Below are 15,000 nucleotides of genomic sequence, written 5' to 3'. Positions count from 1 at the left end.
GAACATGCAAACCACACAAAAAGGCAGGAGCCGGAATCGAACCTCCAACCTCTGCACTGTAAGGCAGACATGCTAACCGGTGCTGTCTTGAATTAAAACTAAAGAATGAAATAATTTTTTTTTAAAAAGTGAAACAAAATCGGGTGACACGGGGAAGGAATAGGTCGAACTCAAGCACACAGATTGGAGAGAGACGTTAAACCCGTGGTCGGCGCCAAAACTCGTTATTTAGTCACAGTTAAATGACTTCAAGTGAGTTAAATTGAACCTAATACCCTGTCCAAGAGTGGAAGTTGAAAATTAGAGCCAATAAATGCTCCAAATGCGAGCTGCTTCCAAAATAGTGCAGACACCAATTATCTATTTAACATCGTCATTTGGAAGGAGCGGGAAAGCCACTTCAAAAGAACCCGGCCCAGCCGGCCTCTTTGTAATGACCCCAGATGTGTGGTTTGGAACAGGGGCTCGATTCATACCGCAGCTTCCCAAGCGCAGCGGGTGGTTGGTTGGGGGTCTTCTGCAACGTGCCAAATTAAAAGACTTGGGCCAGGTGTGGCTGCAGGATTTGAATCATTCCAAAAGAGCGCATTGATCAGCAAACAACGGGAGCACGAGCGAGTCCAGACCCGAGAAGTCCTTCCTGCCCGTTTGAATCACGAACAAATCCTTTGCGAAGAGCGTCATCGACTGTATTTAAAAGATACAACTTTTTTTTTTTTTAGCCTATTCTTCCCAGAAAGCAAGAAACAAAGCAAATTTCGAGAGACACCATCCTGGGTGCACCCACTTAGTAGACCAGGTCCTAAATTTGTTTTCAGACTGTTGCACATATGGTTCAATATAAACTGTAAATTCCAGACAAGACAATAGTCGGGGGGGGGAAAAAAAAAAAAAAAAAGCCATTGCTGGACCCAATTACCTGGCGAGCGCCTCCTTCATCTTTGGGCATATAAACGGGCACCAAGTATTTCAGCCTGCACTCGGGTCATCTCGTTGGTGCGCTCTGAAGGCCTCACGGCGCCGTTGCGGGATCCAAGTCCGACTAAAAGTTGTTAGCTGATGATGTTGCTCTCAAGGCACATTTTTCTTCCGTCCGTCCCCTGCGCTCCAAAGTCCCAACTCGTATAGAGTCGAGGGACGTTGAGGGTGGGCTGAGCAGGGTTGTGTGCTGCAGTCGACCACTAATCCGTAGTCGTTTAATGACGGCAGGCCGCGCCGTTGAAGCTCTGGGGGTGGGCGGGGGGGTTGACCAAGTCAGGAGGGGGGTGAGCATGTGACCCACACCAAGCTAAAAACCCAGCCGGGGGGGAGGGGGCTTGCACCTTCGTCTGGAGCTAGGTGGCCAGTCTTAAGGAGGGGAGATTTTTTTTTTTTTTAAATCTCAGCCATGCAAACAAGTCACACAAATAAATAGGCAAGTGGTCATAGTGGTTGTGTGCACCCAGATGAAGTCACGAGTTGACCTTTGTATGACCTTACCCCACCCCATCCAGGTCTCCTGAGCCCAGAAATGACAACCATCCAAGTCGGAACATAATCGTCACAGAATGACAACAGTGGTCGAGCGATTCTCCAAACATCCTCCTGTTGATAAGCTCCATTTTTGGAATCTTTAATCAGACAGTCTCAGTGGTGCGGCGTCCAATGAATGCCATCCATCCAGGTGACTCCGAGTCACGGTGACAAATTCATTTGGACCCAATCAGGGATACGCTTGATATGTTCCGCTATTATTTGATGGATTTTGTTTTCTCACAGTGCTTCAACACTAGCTGCAAGATTACACGCTCAAATTATCATCACACGTCAGTGCTCGAAGTTGAATGAACAATTCCAGCACAATAAAAGCCAGACTAAAGAATGCAGACTGGTATTAGGTAGCATATGTTCACAGAGAAAAAAAAAAAAATTGTTGAATGAAAATTAACCAATGAAAATCAAGCATTGTTTTTTGAGTTTTAACAGAATGAAAATGAAACTTGTGAATAAAAAGGACGGTGTCTCTAAAAAAGATGGCAAAAAATTATTTAACTATTTATTATTATCACATCATTATCATTATTATTAATTTTTTATTATCATTATTATTTTTTTATTTTATTGTTTTTACTATTATTATTCTGAGTAAAAACGTTGAGAAGCGAGAGCGAGTGTCTCTAAAAAAGATGGCAAAAGATTATTTAACTATTTATTATTATCACATCATTATCATTATCATTATTATTATTATTTTATTTTTTATTATCGTTATTATTATTTTTTTTTATTTGATTGTTTTTACTATTATTATTCTGAGTAAAAACATTGAGAAGCGAGAGCATTGTTGCATCAACGACGCATTTCATCTTTTGAAATATTCCATCCCTCCGCTTCCAAAGAGTCTGCGGCTGCACGCTGGGATCATTAAAGTGTGAAGCGCTTTTCTAATGAGGAGATAAGCGGCCGATTTGAGAGAAGCTAATGTGAAGAGCCTCGCATGACTATCAGCAAATTAGGAGCTCCAGACCGGCCGGCCGGCGAAAAGGCTTTGTTTGAGCACTTTGTCCTACTTTTGTGTGTCATGGAAGACGACAAGGGCGAGAGAACGTGTTGGGTTAAGTCACCTGGCGAATTGCTGCTGCAGGGAGACGATCTGTGCCCGGCCCAGCTCGGATTCCTCCGTCACTTCACGCAGACGCTTCTCGCTCTCCAGACGCAGCCGTCGCTCTTCCTCTAGCTCATGGATCAGCTTTTCTCGCTGCAGAGGAACAAGAACATCCGCATGTGACGCCAAAACAAACATTCGACATTGAACATTTTATATGCGAGTAACGATAAAATAACATCACCCAAATTGAATAGGCTTAGACTTTTAGCTGCCTGTTTCTGAAAATAGAACCATTTTGAATCAGTTCAAAATTCTGTTTCCGAATGATGATGTCACAATTCTAGCCACCCATGACTTGGCAGCCATGTTAGGTAACAGTACATTCTGAAAAAAATTGTCAAAGCCAAACGTTTTCAACAGCCGTGCAGATTTTTTGTTAGATTCTTAGATTAGCACATGCTAACGGCATTAGCTTGTTCGTTAAAGTTGACAGTTTCGGTTGGAGTATTCATGTTTGCTGTGTGTCCCTCGCATGCGCTACCTAGCTCGTTAGCAAAGGGTCAAACTCGTAGCGGCTCCGAACCACAACGAAACCCACGAGGGCTACATCCGGTTGTCATGGCAACAAAAGCCAAAAAAACTTGTCGTTGATTTCGCAGTGTATCGCGCGAGACTAATTTACTGTTTAAACTGCGACGATTGTTTACACTTGGATTGTTTTGAAAACAGCAGGTCACCGGCTCGTTGATACGACGCCTTCAAACTGTTTTTAATTGTGGAGGGGGGAAAAAAAAATTGTCTCTTTTATATTGTCAGACAGTTACTAACGATTTTTGGATCGATTTTGCCGCTTCAAATCAATGGAGATTAATGAGCCTGTAAGAAAAGAAGCCATGCTCGCACAAGCTATGAAATCCCCGCTGTGATCCAAAGTTGATTTCCTTGGCCCCAATTTGGTTTCGCTGTTCTTGCGCAATTTGCACCTTCTGATTGAGTTTCTGTAGTTTTTGTTCATTACGTCTCTTGCGAAGAATAAATTGCGGTAACTTCGATCCAGGCAACGTTTCTCCACGGGTTGTTTTGAGGTCTTTGCGCCACCATTTTCCTTTCACCAACTTGTGCCCATTCAAAACCTGCTACACTTTTCATAATGTTTGTATTAGAGGTCGTCCAATGTTTGTGAAATAACTTACATTCACCTTTTAATGTTTTCACAAAATGGAAGTCACTAGAGGCGAGCGTATATAAACCAGCAATAATTTAAAGAAAATCCTGGCTTGACATTGAAATCAGAAATCAACAAACCCACTCTGATGAAAACACATCTTCTACAGCAAAGGTAAAAATTCAGAGAGGAAAGTAAATAATCATGACATTTAATAATAAGTTGTTGCTACTTCGTGTTGCTTCCGTCAAAGAAAGTTCACCAAAAAATGTCAAAGCATATCACAGCTTCAATCTTTCACTGCTGCCGAGCTTTTTGTGCTCGGCTCGAGTGGGAAACGAAGAGCGTCCTTGTCTTCATATTGACAGAAAAGCCCAAAGCGCCCAAAAAGACTCGTGTCAACTTAACCAGTTTTATCAGTTTCTCTCTCTTCCTCAAGACGAGTCTGAAATGAAATCTTTGTCCATGCTTTAATTGGATTCTTCAGTCTTGATGGCCTCAGCTATCTGTTGCCCGACCGACATGAACCCTCCTCGAAATGTACTTTAAAGTCTCAGACACTCATCTGGTAATTTGAAATTATCCGTGAATTAGTTCAACTCGTTGCCGGGAAACCGACACGGTGCTGCCTCGGTTTGCTTAGCAAGAACAGTCGGCGCTCATCTGGACAGAGACGCTCAAGTAAAAATGCACAAATTTAATAATGAAGCTATTTATGAGGACAGCGATGAATTGCTGATCTAAAATGCTGACCTGAAAGTTTGTATTTCATCTATATTCTTGTATAGGATCAACATTTTTGGATTTTATCAAATGTGGACAAGTGTTAAAAATTAGACTTGTGCAAGATGAAACACACACAGTCACTGATCACATAATTAGGTACACTTAAAAACAAAAAGCAGACAACTGTTGGAACATTTGGTCAAAAAAAAAAAAAGACGCACCAACCTACAATGGTCACGGAAGTCATTTCAAATACAAATTTTCTGAAAATGAATAAGTGAAAATCAAGTATTGCTTTATTTTTGTGGTCAAACTGAATCGGATAATATTTTTTTTTCCCTCACAGCTGTTGGTCAGCTCGTAGCAGTTTGCAGACAAGCGTGAGGGCGACCTCTAGTGATGGGAAAGTGATAACGCATGTAAACACTGAGCAACACAACATGGGGCTATTAGACATGATTTAAATCACACTTAACGAAAAAAAATATAAAATGGTCACTCAGAGAGAAATGAATGTCATAATATGTGGTTGTGGTGTAGAACTGCTTTGTATCATATATTATTTTATTAAACAAAAAAAATAATAATTCAAATCCATCCAATTATGCACATTTAACAATCTGCCTGTTTTACAGTAACCAGACAAAACAACCAACTCGCACTCATGTTAAAGGTTCCACTTACAAAAGCACATTTTGTCCAGTCGAATCTATTAGGGCGTGAATACAAAACCCAAGACACCATTAAAAGCGACGCACGGTCTTGCCGTGGTTGTAAATCGGCGGCTACTACAGTATGTGAGGCTCCCTTCTGTCAAAAGTAATGGCTACTATAAATCCAACTGTAAAAAAAAAAAAAAAAGCATAAAGTGCAGCAGCCCCCCCCCCCCCCCCCCCAAAAAAACGCAAAACCTCCACACCTGGACCCATAAGAAACCTTTAGTCATAAAGTAGAATGACCTCCATGCAAACATGAATTTGAATGACAAAGCTGCTAATAACGCAAGACAAAAAGGCTTTTCATCACGTAGTAATGTGCACGGTATTGTTGCGCATCCCTCAAGCAACAGTAGCTTTTTTGTTATTTAGGTTTGCCCACATGGCAAAAAGCGCCAGCGCCGACGGAAGAATCTCAATAACAAGGCAGGATTGACTGTTTTATTCCAGCCTTTGATAGCTTCAGCTCAATATATAATTTCTGTAGTTTAAGCAGGCAGGAGGCTATTAAATCCAACATTAGCATATCTTTATGTGGCCCAGAAATCCACAGCAATACATCAGAGCCATTCTGAAATGTTTAATGCCTACGCCGCCTCCGTGGCTTTTATTCCTGGAAATGTTCCTTAATGGCATTCAGCGAACCTCTAGAAGAACATTTACATCAGTTCAACCAACGACAGGCCCAAAAAAATGATTCTTCCATTCATTGATGAGACATATGGGTGTAATATTGTTTTATGCCTGTAGAGGGCGCCAAACTAACAAGCACATCTGCCCAAATATAAACTAAATAGGAGAAGCTCATTTGTAAAATGGCCCGGGGATGGTTTTTTATCTACTGAGCAATATACAGTATTTTCAATAAGCCCTTTGAGGATAAAGTTTGACCTCCATCACAAACGAGGCACATTTCATTTCCCGGATGATAAAAAATGTACCCATCTCGTGATGAGTCCATTTATCAAGGCGAACGTGCAATGCTCGTAATTGAATGAACTGCAAGACGCATTGAGACTGTGTGCGTCTTATGTAGTCTTAAATGTTATTAGCTGAAGCGAGTTCTGCCACTGAAATTGCTCTGCATTAGAAGGTAATGGTGCCCTCATTCAGACTGAGTTACTACATCAGCCCTGCCCCCCCCCTCCCCCTCATAGTGCCCTCAAAGATCCAGGGATGGCTGTAAATTCATTAGTCTTTGCTTGCAGGTCCGACTCCCACTTAGGAAAAGCTACATCAGCATAATCAGCTCAAGTGCATGACTGAGCGAGCCTGCATCAATTGATGTCCATCCATCCTTCTGGAGGATGCGTGGGTACAATTTTGGGGCAGCTCCATAATCTCTTCATGACTCAGACCCCCCTGCGTCTTCGACCCCTCCTCATTCAGATTCTAATCAAAGGGCCGGGAGCGGGTCTCTGGCTTGTTGCTAAAGCAAACATCAGGGACACAATACACCAGCAAGGTTCTGAGTTCATTAATAAAACATGTCAGTGGATTATGTGTGTGTGTGTGCATGTGTGTCTGTGTGTGTGTGTGTGTGTGTGTGTGTGTGTGTGTGTGTGTGTGTGTGTGTGTGTGTGCTCATCAGCAGCAATAAAATTCAAATGGAGACGTGCAACAAGGAGGATTTTGGATGATTTGCTGGAATTTAATATTATGGTTGTATTTTTCACTGCCGGAGCTAAGATTTTTTTTTCCTTGGGGGGCAAGGATATTTCTGGGGGGTCCAGAAAAAAAATTATTCCAAAAATAATAATAAACAAACACGGGAGACTGAGGGGAATGTAGAAATAAAAAATTGGAAAATACCCAAACTTTGATAATCTGACCTGGCACCTAGTGTGCAGCTTCTTATTGTCACCTGGCTGTCAGCACTCGTCCACCTCTCAGGTCAAGAAGGCGGAGACAAGCGCCCCCCCCTGGACGTAGCTGATAAGACCCCGTGTGCAAAAGCAGCACCTGAGTGCATTCACTGTCACACTTTGAAGCAGCGGCTGTCAGAAAGACTCGGAGAGGACCGAGAAGCCCTTTGAGGTGTTTCTTTTATCGCCTCGACAAACTGCCTTCAATCTTAACAGTGCTGTCAGTGTCGTTTAGTGATAAATGAATGGTCATTAATCACGTTGACACATTGCTCATCTCATTAGGACCAACGACACACTACTAACTACTCCCGTTATCCCTTACAAACGATAAAAAAATAAAATCATGGAGGTCCACTGAAAACCAATAAAAAATAATAATAATAAAGCTGTCTAATGAAATGAATATTGTTTTACTTCACGTTACGAAACATTGCTAAATCTCGGTTTCTTTCTTCTGATGCTTTTCACGTGCAAGCATCAAGCCAAATCTTGACAGCAGCACCTCTGTCTTTTTGGCGTAACGTATCAGTAAGCGTCCACAGACCCTCAAAGATAAATAAAGCTCCCAAAGTCGAGATGGTTTATTTTCACATGTTGTTTACACAGCCGTTTCCAGTGGCCATAATCTTAGCCCAAATGCCTTTTTTTTTTTCTCTCTCTCTCTAATGGGGAGTCCCGCCCCCCCCTGGGCAGCCCATGTAACGCTCTCTTTATGAGTCTCCATGTGGACGTGTGTTTTGAGCCTGACAGGAAACCCCCGCATCCTGCCCCCTCCCCAAATGGACGGACGGAGATTGTGGCTTTAAACCACCGTGGCCCAGCCCGGCCCGGCACCACGCCTCTGGGAAGAATTCCAGCAAAACAAAAAAAAAGAGGCGATGAGCCTGTTAATGAGCAATTCCACTTCGAACAGATGAGACTTTTGGAAAGAAAAGCCACAGACCCAAACATGCCCTCTGTCTTCTAGCAATTTTAAATGTCCAAATTTCCCGGGGCGTGACAATAAAGTTTTCGCGTTCGCACCAGCGAATTGGTCCGCACAAGATCCAAAAGTTGCCCGTCGTGTTGCTCTACAGGGAAATTCAATTAAATTAGGGGACGAATTCAAAGCATCACGTGACCTTCACTGCTTAATATCCCCTCGAGGGAAAATGGCGGAGTGTACGTGGAAGTGGGCATCGGCACAAGTCGTTGCTGGTTTCTACTTTCTGGCAGTTATTATCTCCTCCGTGCAGCTTTTTTTTTTTTTTTCTTTCTGGTGAGAAGCCGGGATGCCTCCCAGGAATGCCAGAAAGGGAGTACGAGGGGACTCCAACTGGGGTAAGCCCAATTTCAAATGGAGCTTAGTGATACCCCTCTACCAGCTCCTGTCTCAGACAGATAACCCCCCCCCCCCCTCCCTTCCCCCTCCCACCACCATGTGCGCGCTTACAATCCACACACTTCGAAGACATAATTAGCATGAGATGTTTTGCTTGGCTCGGGTCGGAGAGGTTAGTGTTACAGGAGGAGGTAATGATGCTGCAGAGAAGATGACATCGTGTGCACGTACAAAGCCAGAACATGCACAGGGGAGGGGGAGGGGGGGGGTTGTCGGTGTCCGTGACGGGGCCAATGAATTGAGAAGGACAAGTTTTAAATGCCCAGCGTGAACTTTGCCCATGAGACTCACGGCTACGCGGTCATATATAAATTGGACACGTGAGCGGCGTGACATTGTGGGGGGGGTCAAGTGGAGGTGAGAGAGTAGGGGGCGCCGATGTGGGAAGATGACTCGATGAGATTCTACTGGCGTCTGTGGTCATCTTCTTTTACGACGTAATTTATGTGTACCTTCACGTGTTCACTTGAACCGCAACGGTATGCTAAAGTGCCTTTGAGGAATTCTAGACGATAGGATGACCTCCTTGACCAAGAGGCGAGTCAGAAAGAACCGAGGGGGGGGGGGGGGGAGGTCTCAGACATCATCAAGCAACAAGCTTTTGCTTCAGGAATTCTGCTTTCAAAGTAGGGCAATCAGCTGACGTCTATCGAATCACACGCTTTGAGATTCGATTTCGTGACTGCGCTAGAAAGCCTCGCCTAGCACAAGGATGTCTGTGGTCTTTTTTTAACTCACCTAATTTCATTTAATTGTCTCCTACAAAAGCAATTTTGATGAGCTGGCACCAAGTGACTGACTCATGTGTTGCTTGGGTGTACCTTACCATTGTTCCCTCACTCTTGGTCCGCGCGACTTCCCTCTGCAGGCGAGCCACGGCCAGTTTTTCCCTAGACAAAAAAAAAATACAATTAAAAAAGTGAAAAATGGGGAAAATAAGCAGAGTGGCATGATTAGGCCTAGGAATAAAATCCTTGTTAATCTCTCAGAAGTCAATTGATTTCAATGTCAACAAACGGCGGCCATGTTTGACGGCCTCTCATCGAGCTTACAGTCAATCAGCCATTGGAACACAAAGCCTCCCTTAAGTGAGCCACCTGAAAAAAAGTCTCGACGTGACATCAGAGTTTTTTTTTTTTTTTTTTTAGCCGCCTGCTCACCTGTTGAGCCAGTCACACCTGGTGATTAAAAAATCCGCCGTGCGACTGACGGATAAATGGTCGGTCTGGAACCAAACAATGGCGCAGGCTTTAACGACGCCAGACACATTGGAGCAAAGGCGGCATTGTCAAACAAGCAGTCAGGTGCTGACTAATTGAGCAAGAGTGGAAACTAAAATGTGTGTTTGGGCGTGTGTGTGTGTGTGTGTGTGTGTGTGTGTGTGTGTGTGTGTGTGTGTCAAGTCGGACGGCAGCGGTGCTCAATTACTTTAGTAACACCTGAAGAAAAAAAAAAGTACTAGCATATGGTCCTACATTGAGTTCGAGTAACATCAAAGTGTTCATCGAAGTCAAGTTATAGGTTTTATTCCTAAACAAAATATATGTTATAATCGTGTAGGCTGCTGCGAAAATATCAAAACTGTGCTGAAATTTAGGGGGGGGAATTTTACAATTTATTACTAAGATGCATTAAATGACAAATGTGCTTACGTAAGTGTTTAAAAATACACATTTTATAAAAATTGGAATGTATGTAGCACTTTGAGATTTTTTTTTATAATGTAAAGTGTGTCAAATTATTGTTAGTATTTAAAAGTTAAATACAACTGAACTGCACCGTAAAAAGTAGAGTGCGGGATTGAAAAAAAAGCTTAAATATTGAGTCTAATATGTTTATTTTCTGTTTTCATTGCGCCATATTTTATTGGATTTGTATGAAAGTTTTGTGACCAGTTGCACAACGCTTTCCACCCTCTCCTCCAGGGTTGGCAAGGGGCGAGACGTCATTTCCACACTCTTGCAAATTTTTGCTTTGTTACAACCGGCCTGGCCTGGCACCAGTCCACTTTGTTTCATCGCACACGCCTCTTCTACCAGCAGGCATTTGGAATTTCGATTTAAAGCCGGGCCGCTTCCTCTGATGCGTGGAATCCGTAGCACGCAAATATGCTAGTTTCTTGGTCAAGTTTCTCAGAATAATTTTTATTTACTTATTTCTATTCATTTATTTTTGAAGTTATTTATCTATTTATAAAACATAGCTCACATTTAGCCTATGCGATAATTCCCACGGCCTCAGCATCTTTCTTATGACGAAACGTAACTAACCACATCCGGCAATAAGGTTGTTGGGGGGGGGGGGTGAAAGAAAAAAAAAAAAGGCTGTCGTATTTGACTTTGGAGTGTTTTGTGGGAGCTTTCCAGTATTTCCACCGCCGTGACCGCTGTTTGCCGTTCATGAGCGCGAAAACCACACAAACAAACGTGCTGGTTTAATCTCCTGTGTGCTTTTAACCAGATTAAACATCTCACGACGTTTTGATCATTCTTCACATATTGGATTGCAGGAACAAGATCGACTGTTTTCGATATTGTCTGGGAGTTATCCGGTGACCCGAACACGTCAGTCGGAGCCACAAGGATGCACAAACGTTTGCATGTTGGGCAAAGGCCCAGCTACGCCATGCATTTATGTATTAGCGTCTGAGTTCCTGCTGGGCTAAGAGCTGTGGCGTGCACGCGATCCCGTGGCCCACATTGAGGGTCATCCCCATCCATAATCGCGCCATTGACTGTTTATGTAACTCCCAAAAAATCCCCTCGTGTGAACCAAGCCTGGCGGGCGCTCAACAGTAGAAGAATCAATTTGCTTGGCGTTTTGTAAAAAATGTGCTCCTTCCTTTATCAATTATAGCTTCAGCTGGAACACAAACTCGGCTTCGATAATGCTTAACAGTTTCCAGGAGCTGAGCACAGACAACATCGACCCCCCCCACTCCGTCTTGGATGGAGACTCAGCCACAGCTGGAGATCTCCCCGGCGTGGACGTTGAGTGCGAAACAAACAGGAGCCACATGTCAGCGGCGTACACACCCATTCGGCTGGCTGGCTGGCTGGCCGGCTTGATGAAGCTTTAGCTCGCAGTAGCAGAGCATCAATTATTAACATGTTGAAATGTGATGAGCCGGCGCACACAAAGAACCTCCCCGTGCTAGTTGCGAATGTATTTTGTCTGCAACATTATTATTTTTTTCCACCAAGTGGTACAGTTCACTTCAGTTCACCACAAATAAGATTTCAGTGGTCAACCCGGAGCATTTCCAACTATTGCCTGCCATAGTTGGGTATATTTGATCATTTTTGGGTAAATTAAATATTTTTTATTTATATTTATATAAATATATATATATAAAATATTAAAATATAAATATATATTATTTTATTTTTAAAATATTTTTTAGATAGTAGTATTTTTTCCCAAATATATACAATTGATCAGTGCACGTGTGTGGTGTTATTTTGAAGAATTAATTTCTCGCCACATCACACAAAACAGGATGAGGAGGAACGGTTGGTTGACTTCACGTACGATTTTGCAAATGATCTGTAACATCAAAGCACTTGGTGTGCTTGTTTCGAAACCCAACATGGGAATGTTGCTGTCCACACCCAGATTGGATGATTTCTCCAAGACTTCTCCTGAGCTGCAAGGAATGCGCTCGTCCAGCGAGGGCTTACTGTTGTTACTTTACGCCAACTGGAACTTCTCAATGTAAAAAAAAAAAAAAAAAAAGTTAAATTGAACACTCATGAGATGAGATGGAAAAAAAAAAAAAACGATTAAGGATTTCAAAGAAATGACACCAGCCTTTAAGACACACCTCATTGTGACACACAAGCATTCTTGGCCTCCAGCTCAAGTAATTATGTTGTTTCATCTTTTTTTTTTTTTTCTTCTTCCGATCATCATCAGCTCCCGTGTGTCACACGCTTGCCTCCGCCTTCGGGCTACTTCATCTTAGCAAGTCCGGGCTACTGAGGCACGAGTCAACTTTTAAGATTTGCTGAATTTGCCGTACTCATAAATACACCCACCGGGGACGCATTGTTAAAATGTATTATTACTGGCCAACCGGACTAGACGCTTGACAGGAAGTTGGAAGAAGAACATGCCAAGAACCCGTTGCGCTACTGTCTACTCATAAACTGAAGTGGCGACATGCCAAATTTGTTTAGGGGGGGGGGGGCTGATTTGCAGCTGGGCAAAGCTAAGCTTTTGTCTTTGTGAACATTTGTAAGTGCATTGTAATTCACGCTTTCCATGCATTGTCCGCCATTTTTGCCTGTCCTGGCTTGACGCGACTCAAATTGACTGGAATGTTCTGTTGATTCATGGGAGGACCAAGCGGTGGTTTTCAAACAGAAGCCACGGACAAACAGCTTCACATCCACGTAGTATAAACAGGAGCACTTGAGCTACGTCTTTAGAATCGGCATGGCAGCCTCACGTCGGAATTGCGGCATGCCGGCGGTGAAGTCATCCGAGGGCTTTTACTCGCAATAATTCACTCTCAGCAAAGAGCAAAAAGGGCTCCAGAAGTTTCAACATGGCAGAAGAAGTGTTTCGGGGGAGGGGGGGGGGGGGAGAGAGAGAGAGAACAGCGCAATGAGCTTCTCCAGCTGCGTCGACACCTCCGGCATGTTTCTAAAACTATTACCTGCTGATTTATAAGCCAGATAGTCCGGAGTTAAAGTTTGTTACCATTTTTCAAGACCCCTCAATTTGTCAGCAGCTCACCGCCATAAACGCGTCACCGTGACAACTTCAGAAACGTTTGGCAAGTTCGCTGGGATCTTTGCTAGCTTTTGTTCTTAAAACCTTGCGAGATTCATGTGATCGAGATGGTGCGTCAGGGTAAACAAAGATGGTCGGGCTGTAGGCGAGAACGCGGCGCCACCATGTGAGCTTAAATAAAATACACTCTCGGGCGATATCATGAGATTTAGCAACAAGAGAGGTTTGTCTTACAAACAAGTAGACTGTTTACATTCACAATTTCTATTCACTCACATGGAAGCGACCCTTGTCGTCGAAAATGCTCAGACCTTGGAGACGCTACGCCGGCGGTGGGAATCATGTGGGAAAGTCGTCTGGAAGGAGGACACCCCCCACTCCCAAAGCTTTCAAAGAAGGGGGAAACACTTCCACGCTGAGGCCCACTCGACGAGCCATTAAACCGGGATGACATTCCTCAATAATTCACTTTGACCTGAGCCCAACATGCTAGCTGAGGGTCAATGAATACACGCAGTGGGAGGAAGGGGGGGGCAGTGGGTGTAAAATTCAATGTCTGAATGTCAAAGTGACAAAAAGAAAAAGCAGTCAGTGGGGAAAGTCGTTTTGTAAAATTGCGCAAAAAAAGAAATGTCAGCATGGTCACAATGGAGAGAATTATCGTTTTAATTTGAGCGAATCAAATCCGTCCACTTGCCAATCCTCTTATCCGGTAATCCCCAGGTAGGTTTCACATGGAGGCAGACTCCAACTGCCCAGCGTGGCAAAAACACATCTGGCTTGCTCACATGTTATCATATTGCCCCCCCCCCCCCCCCCCCCGCCCCATTAAAAAAGGGGCAAACGCAAAGTGGCCTCATGTTCAACTTGCCGAGATAGCAAACTACCTTCTCCTCTTGATGGCTGCCATTCAAGTCATGATGTCATGGAAGAATCTGTTTTGCTGTCAAACTTGGAAGCAACTGATTCCCATGGCAGGGAAAAAAAAATAAAAATCTGGCATTTTGTCAAAACCAACAAGAATGATGGTTCTTTTACTCTCCCATGCTTTGCTATCATCTTCTCGGATGGTTCTGTTTATAGAGATAACAAAAATACGCAAAGATATCCATTTATAGTACGAACATGCGTGTCTGTGTTCTTTAAAAATGGCCGACTTGGAGAAGAACTTTGGAAGAACTCAAAAATCAGAAGCCAAAGACGTCAATGCTATAATTGTCAGAATTTAAAAATAAATAAATCACATTTTCATTGCAACATTCCAAAGTGGACCGCCAAGAAAATCTTAATCTACTCGAGGGGACAAAAGCGGGCAGCATTTCTATGTCTATAAATCCCCCAACAAGGACAGTGATCCATTTCCTTCTGCCATCAGTCCCAGTCAACATGGTTAATGCCACAATCTGTTGCCACTGGCGACACCAGACGCAATCCCCCCCCCCCCAACTCACTATCCAAAATCGTTACTCACACACGAGAATTCTTTTTTTTTTTTTTCCTTCCATATATGATCTGCTGCAAATCTTGCAGAATCACCCAAATCTATCAAATCCCTCTTACCCCGGTGGAGATGCAGCATTCTGGTGCAGTCAACGCACACTCATGATAATCCAGCAGCTCCAGCGATTGCTTCAGTCTCTGCAGCTAGTACCGGCCGAAGTTTCCAAAAATTGGTGAATCCTCTTTGTTTTTCTTTTCTCCACCGTCTGCAGCGCTTTCGGCTCTGCTAACGTGCATCAAGGCTTCCCTGCTTGCCTCTGCTCACTCGAGACGTGCGCTCTGCCTCTCAGCTGTGGTCTCTTTCACATCAACACGCAGCA

The 15,000-nt window shown here is 43.5% G+C and overlaps 1 protein-coding gene across 4 annotated transcripts in view; it reads right to left on the bottom strand.

The window, feature by feature from the left end:
* LOC147062738 (nck-associated protein 5-like) overlaps nucleotides 1-15,000 on the bottom strand; it is a 61,721-nt gene that overhangs the window by 25,991 nt on the left and 20,730 nt on the right. For 3 of the 4 annotated variants that reach the window (XM_085908058.1, XM_085908084.1, XM_085908066.1), the window contains 2 exons: nucleotides 9,270-9,333; nucleotides 2,604-2,737 (listed from right to left, as the gene is read on the bottom strand). In XM_085908058.1, the coding sequence (XP_085764184.1) occupies nucleotides 2,604-2,737; nucleotides 9,270-9,333 (198 nt within the window). Of the gene's footprint in view, nucleotides 1-2,603; nucleotides 2,738-9,269; nucleotides 9,334-14,740; nucleotide 15,000 lie in introns of those variants that run through there. The other variant, XM_085908075.1, reaches the window with a different exon arrangement.

This window comes from Syngnathus leptorhynchus, chromosome 1 (genome assembly GCF_054491065.1).
Source record: "Syngnathus leptorhynchus isolate UIUO chromosome 1, UIUO_Slep, whole genome shotgun sequence".
Lineage (NCBI taxonomy): Eukaryota > Metazoa > Chordata > Actinopteri > Syngnathiformes > Syngnathidae > Syngnathus > Syngnathus leptorhynchus.
Note: the sequence above shows the minus strand (reverse complement) of the source record. Positions and strands in the feature narration are given on the sequence as shown.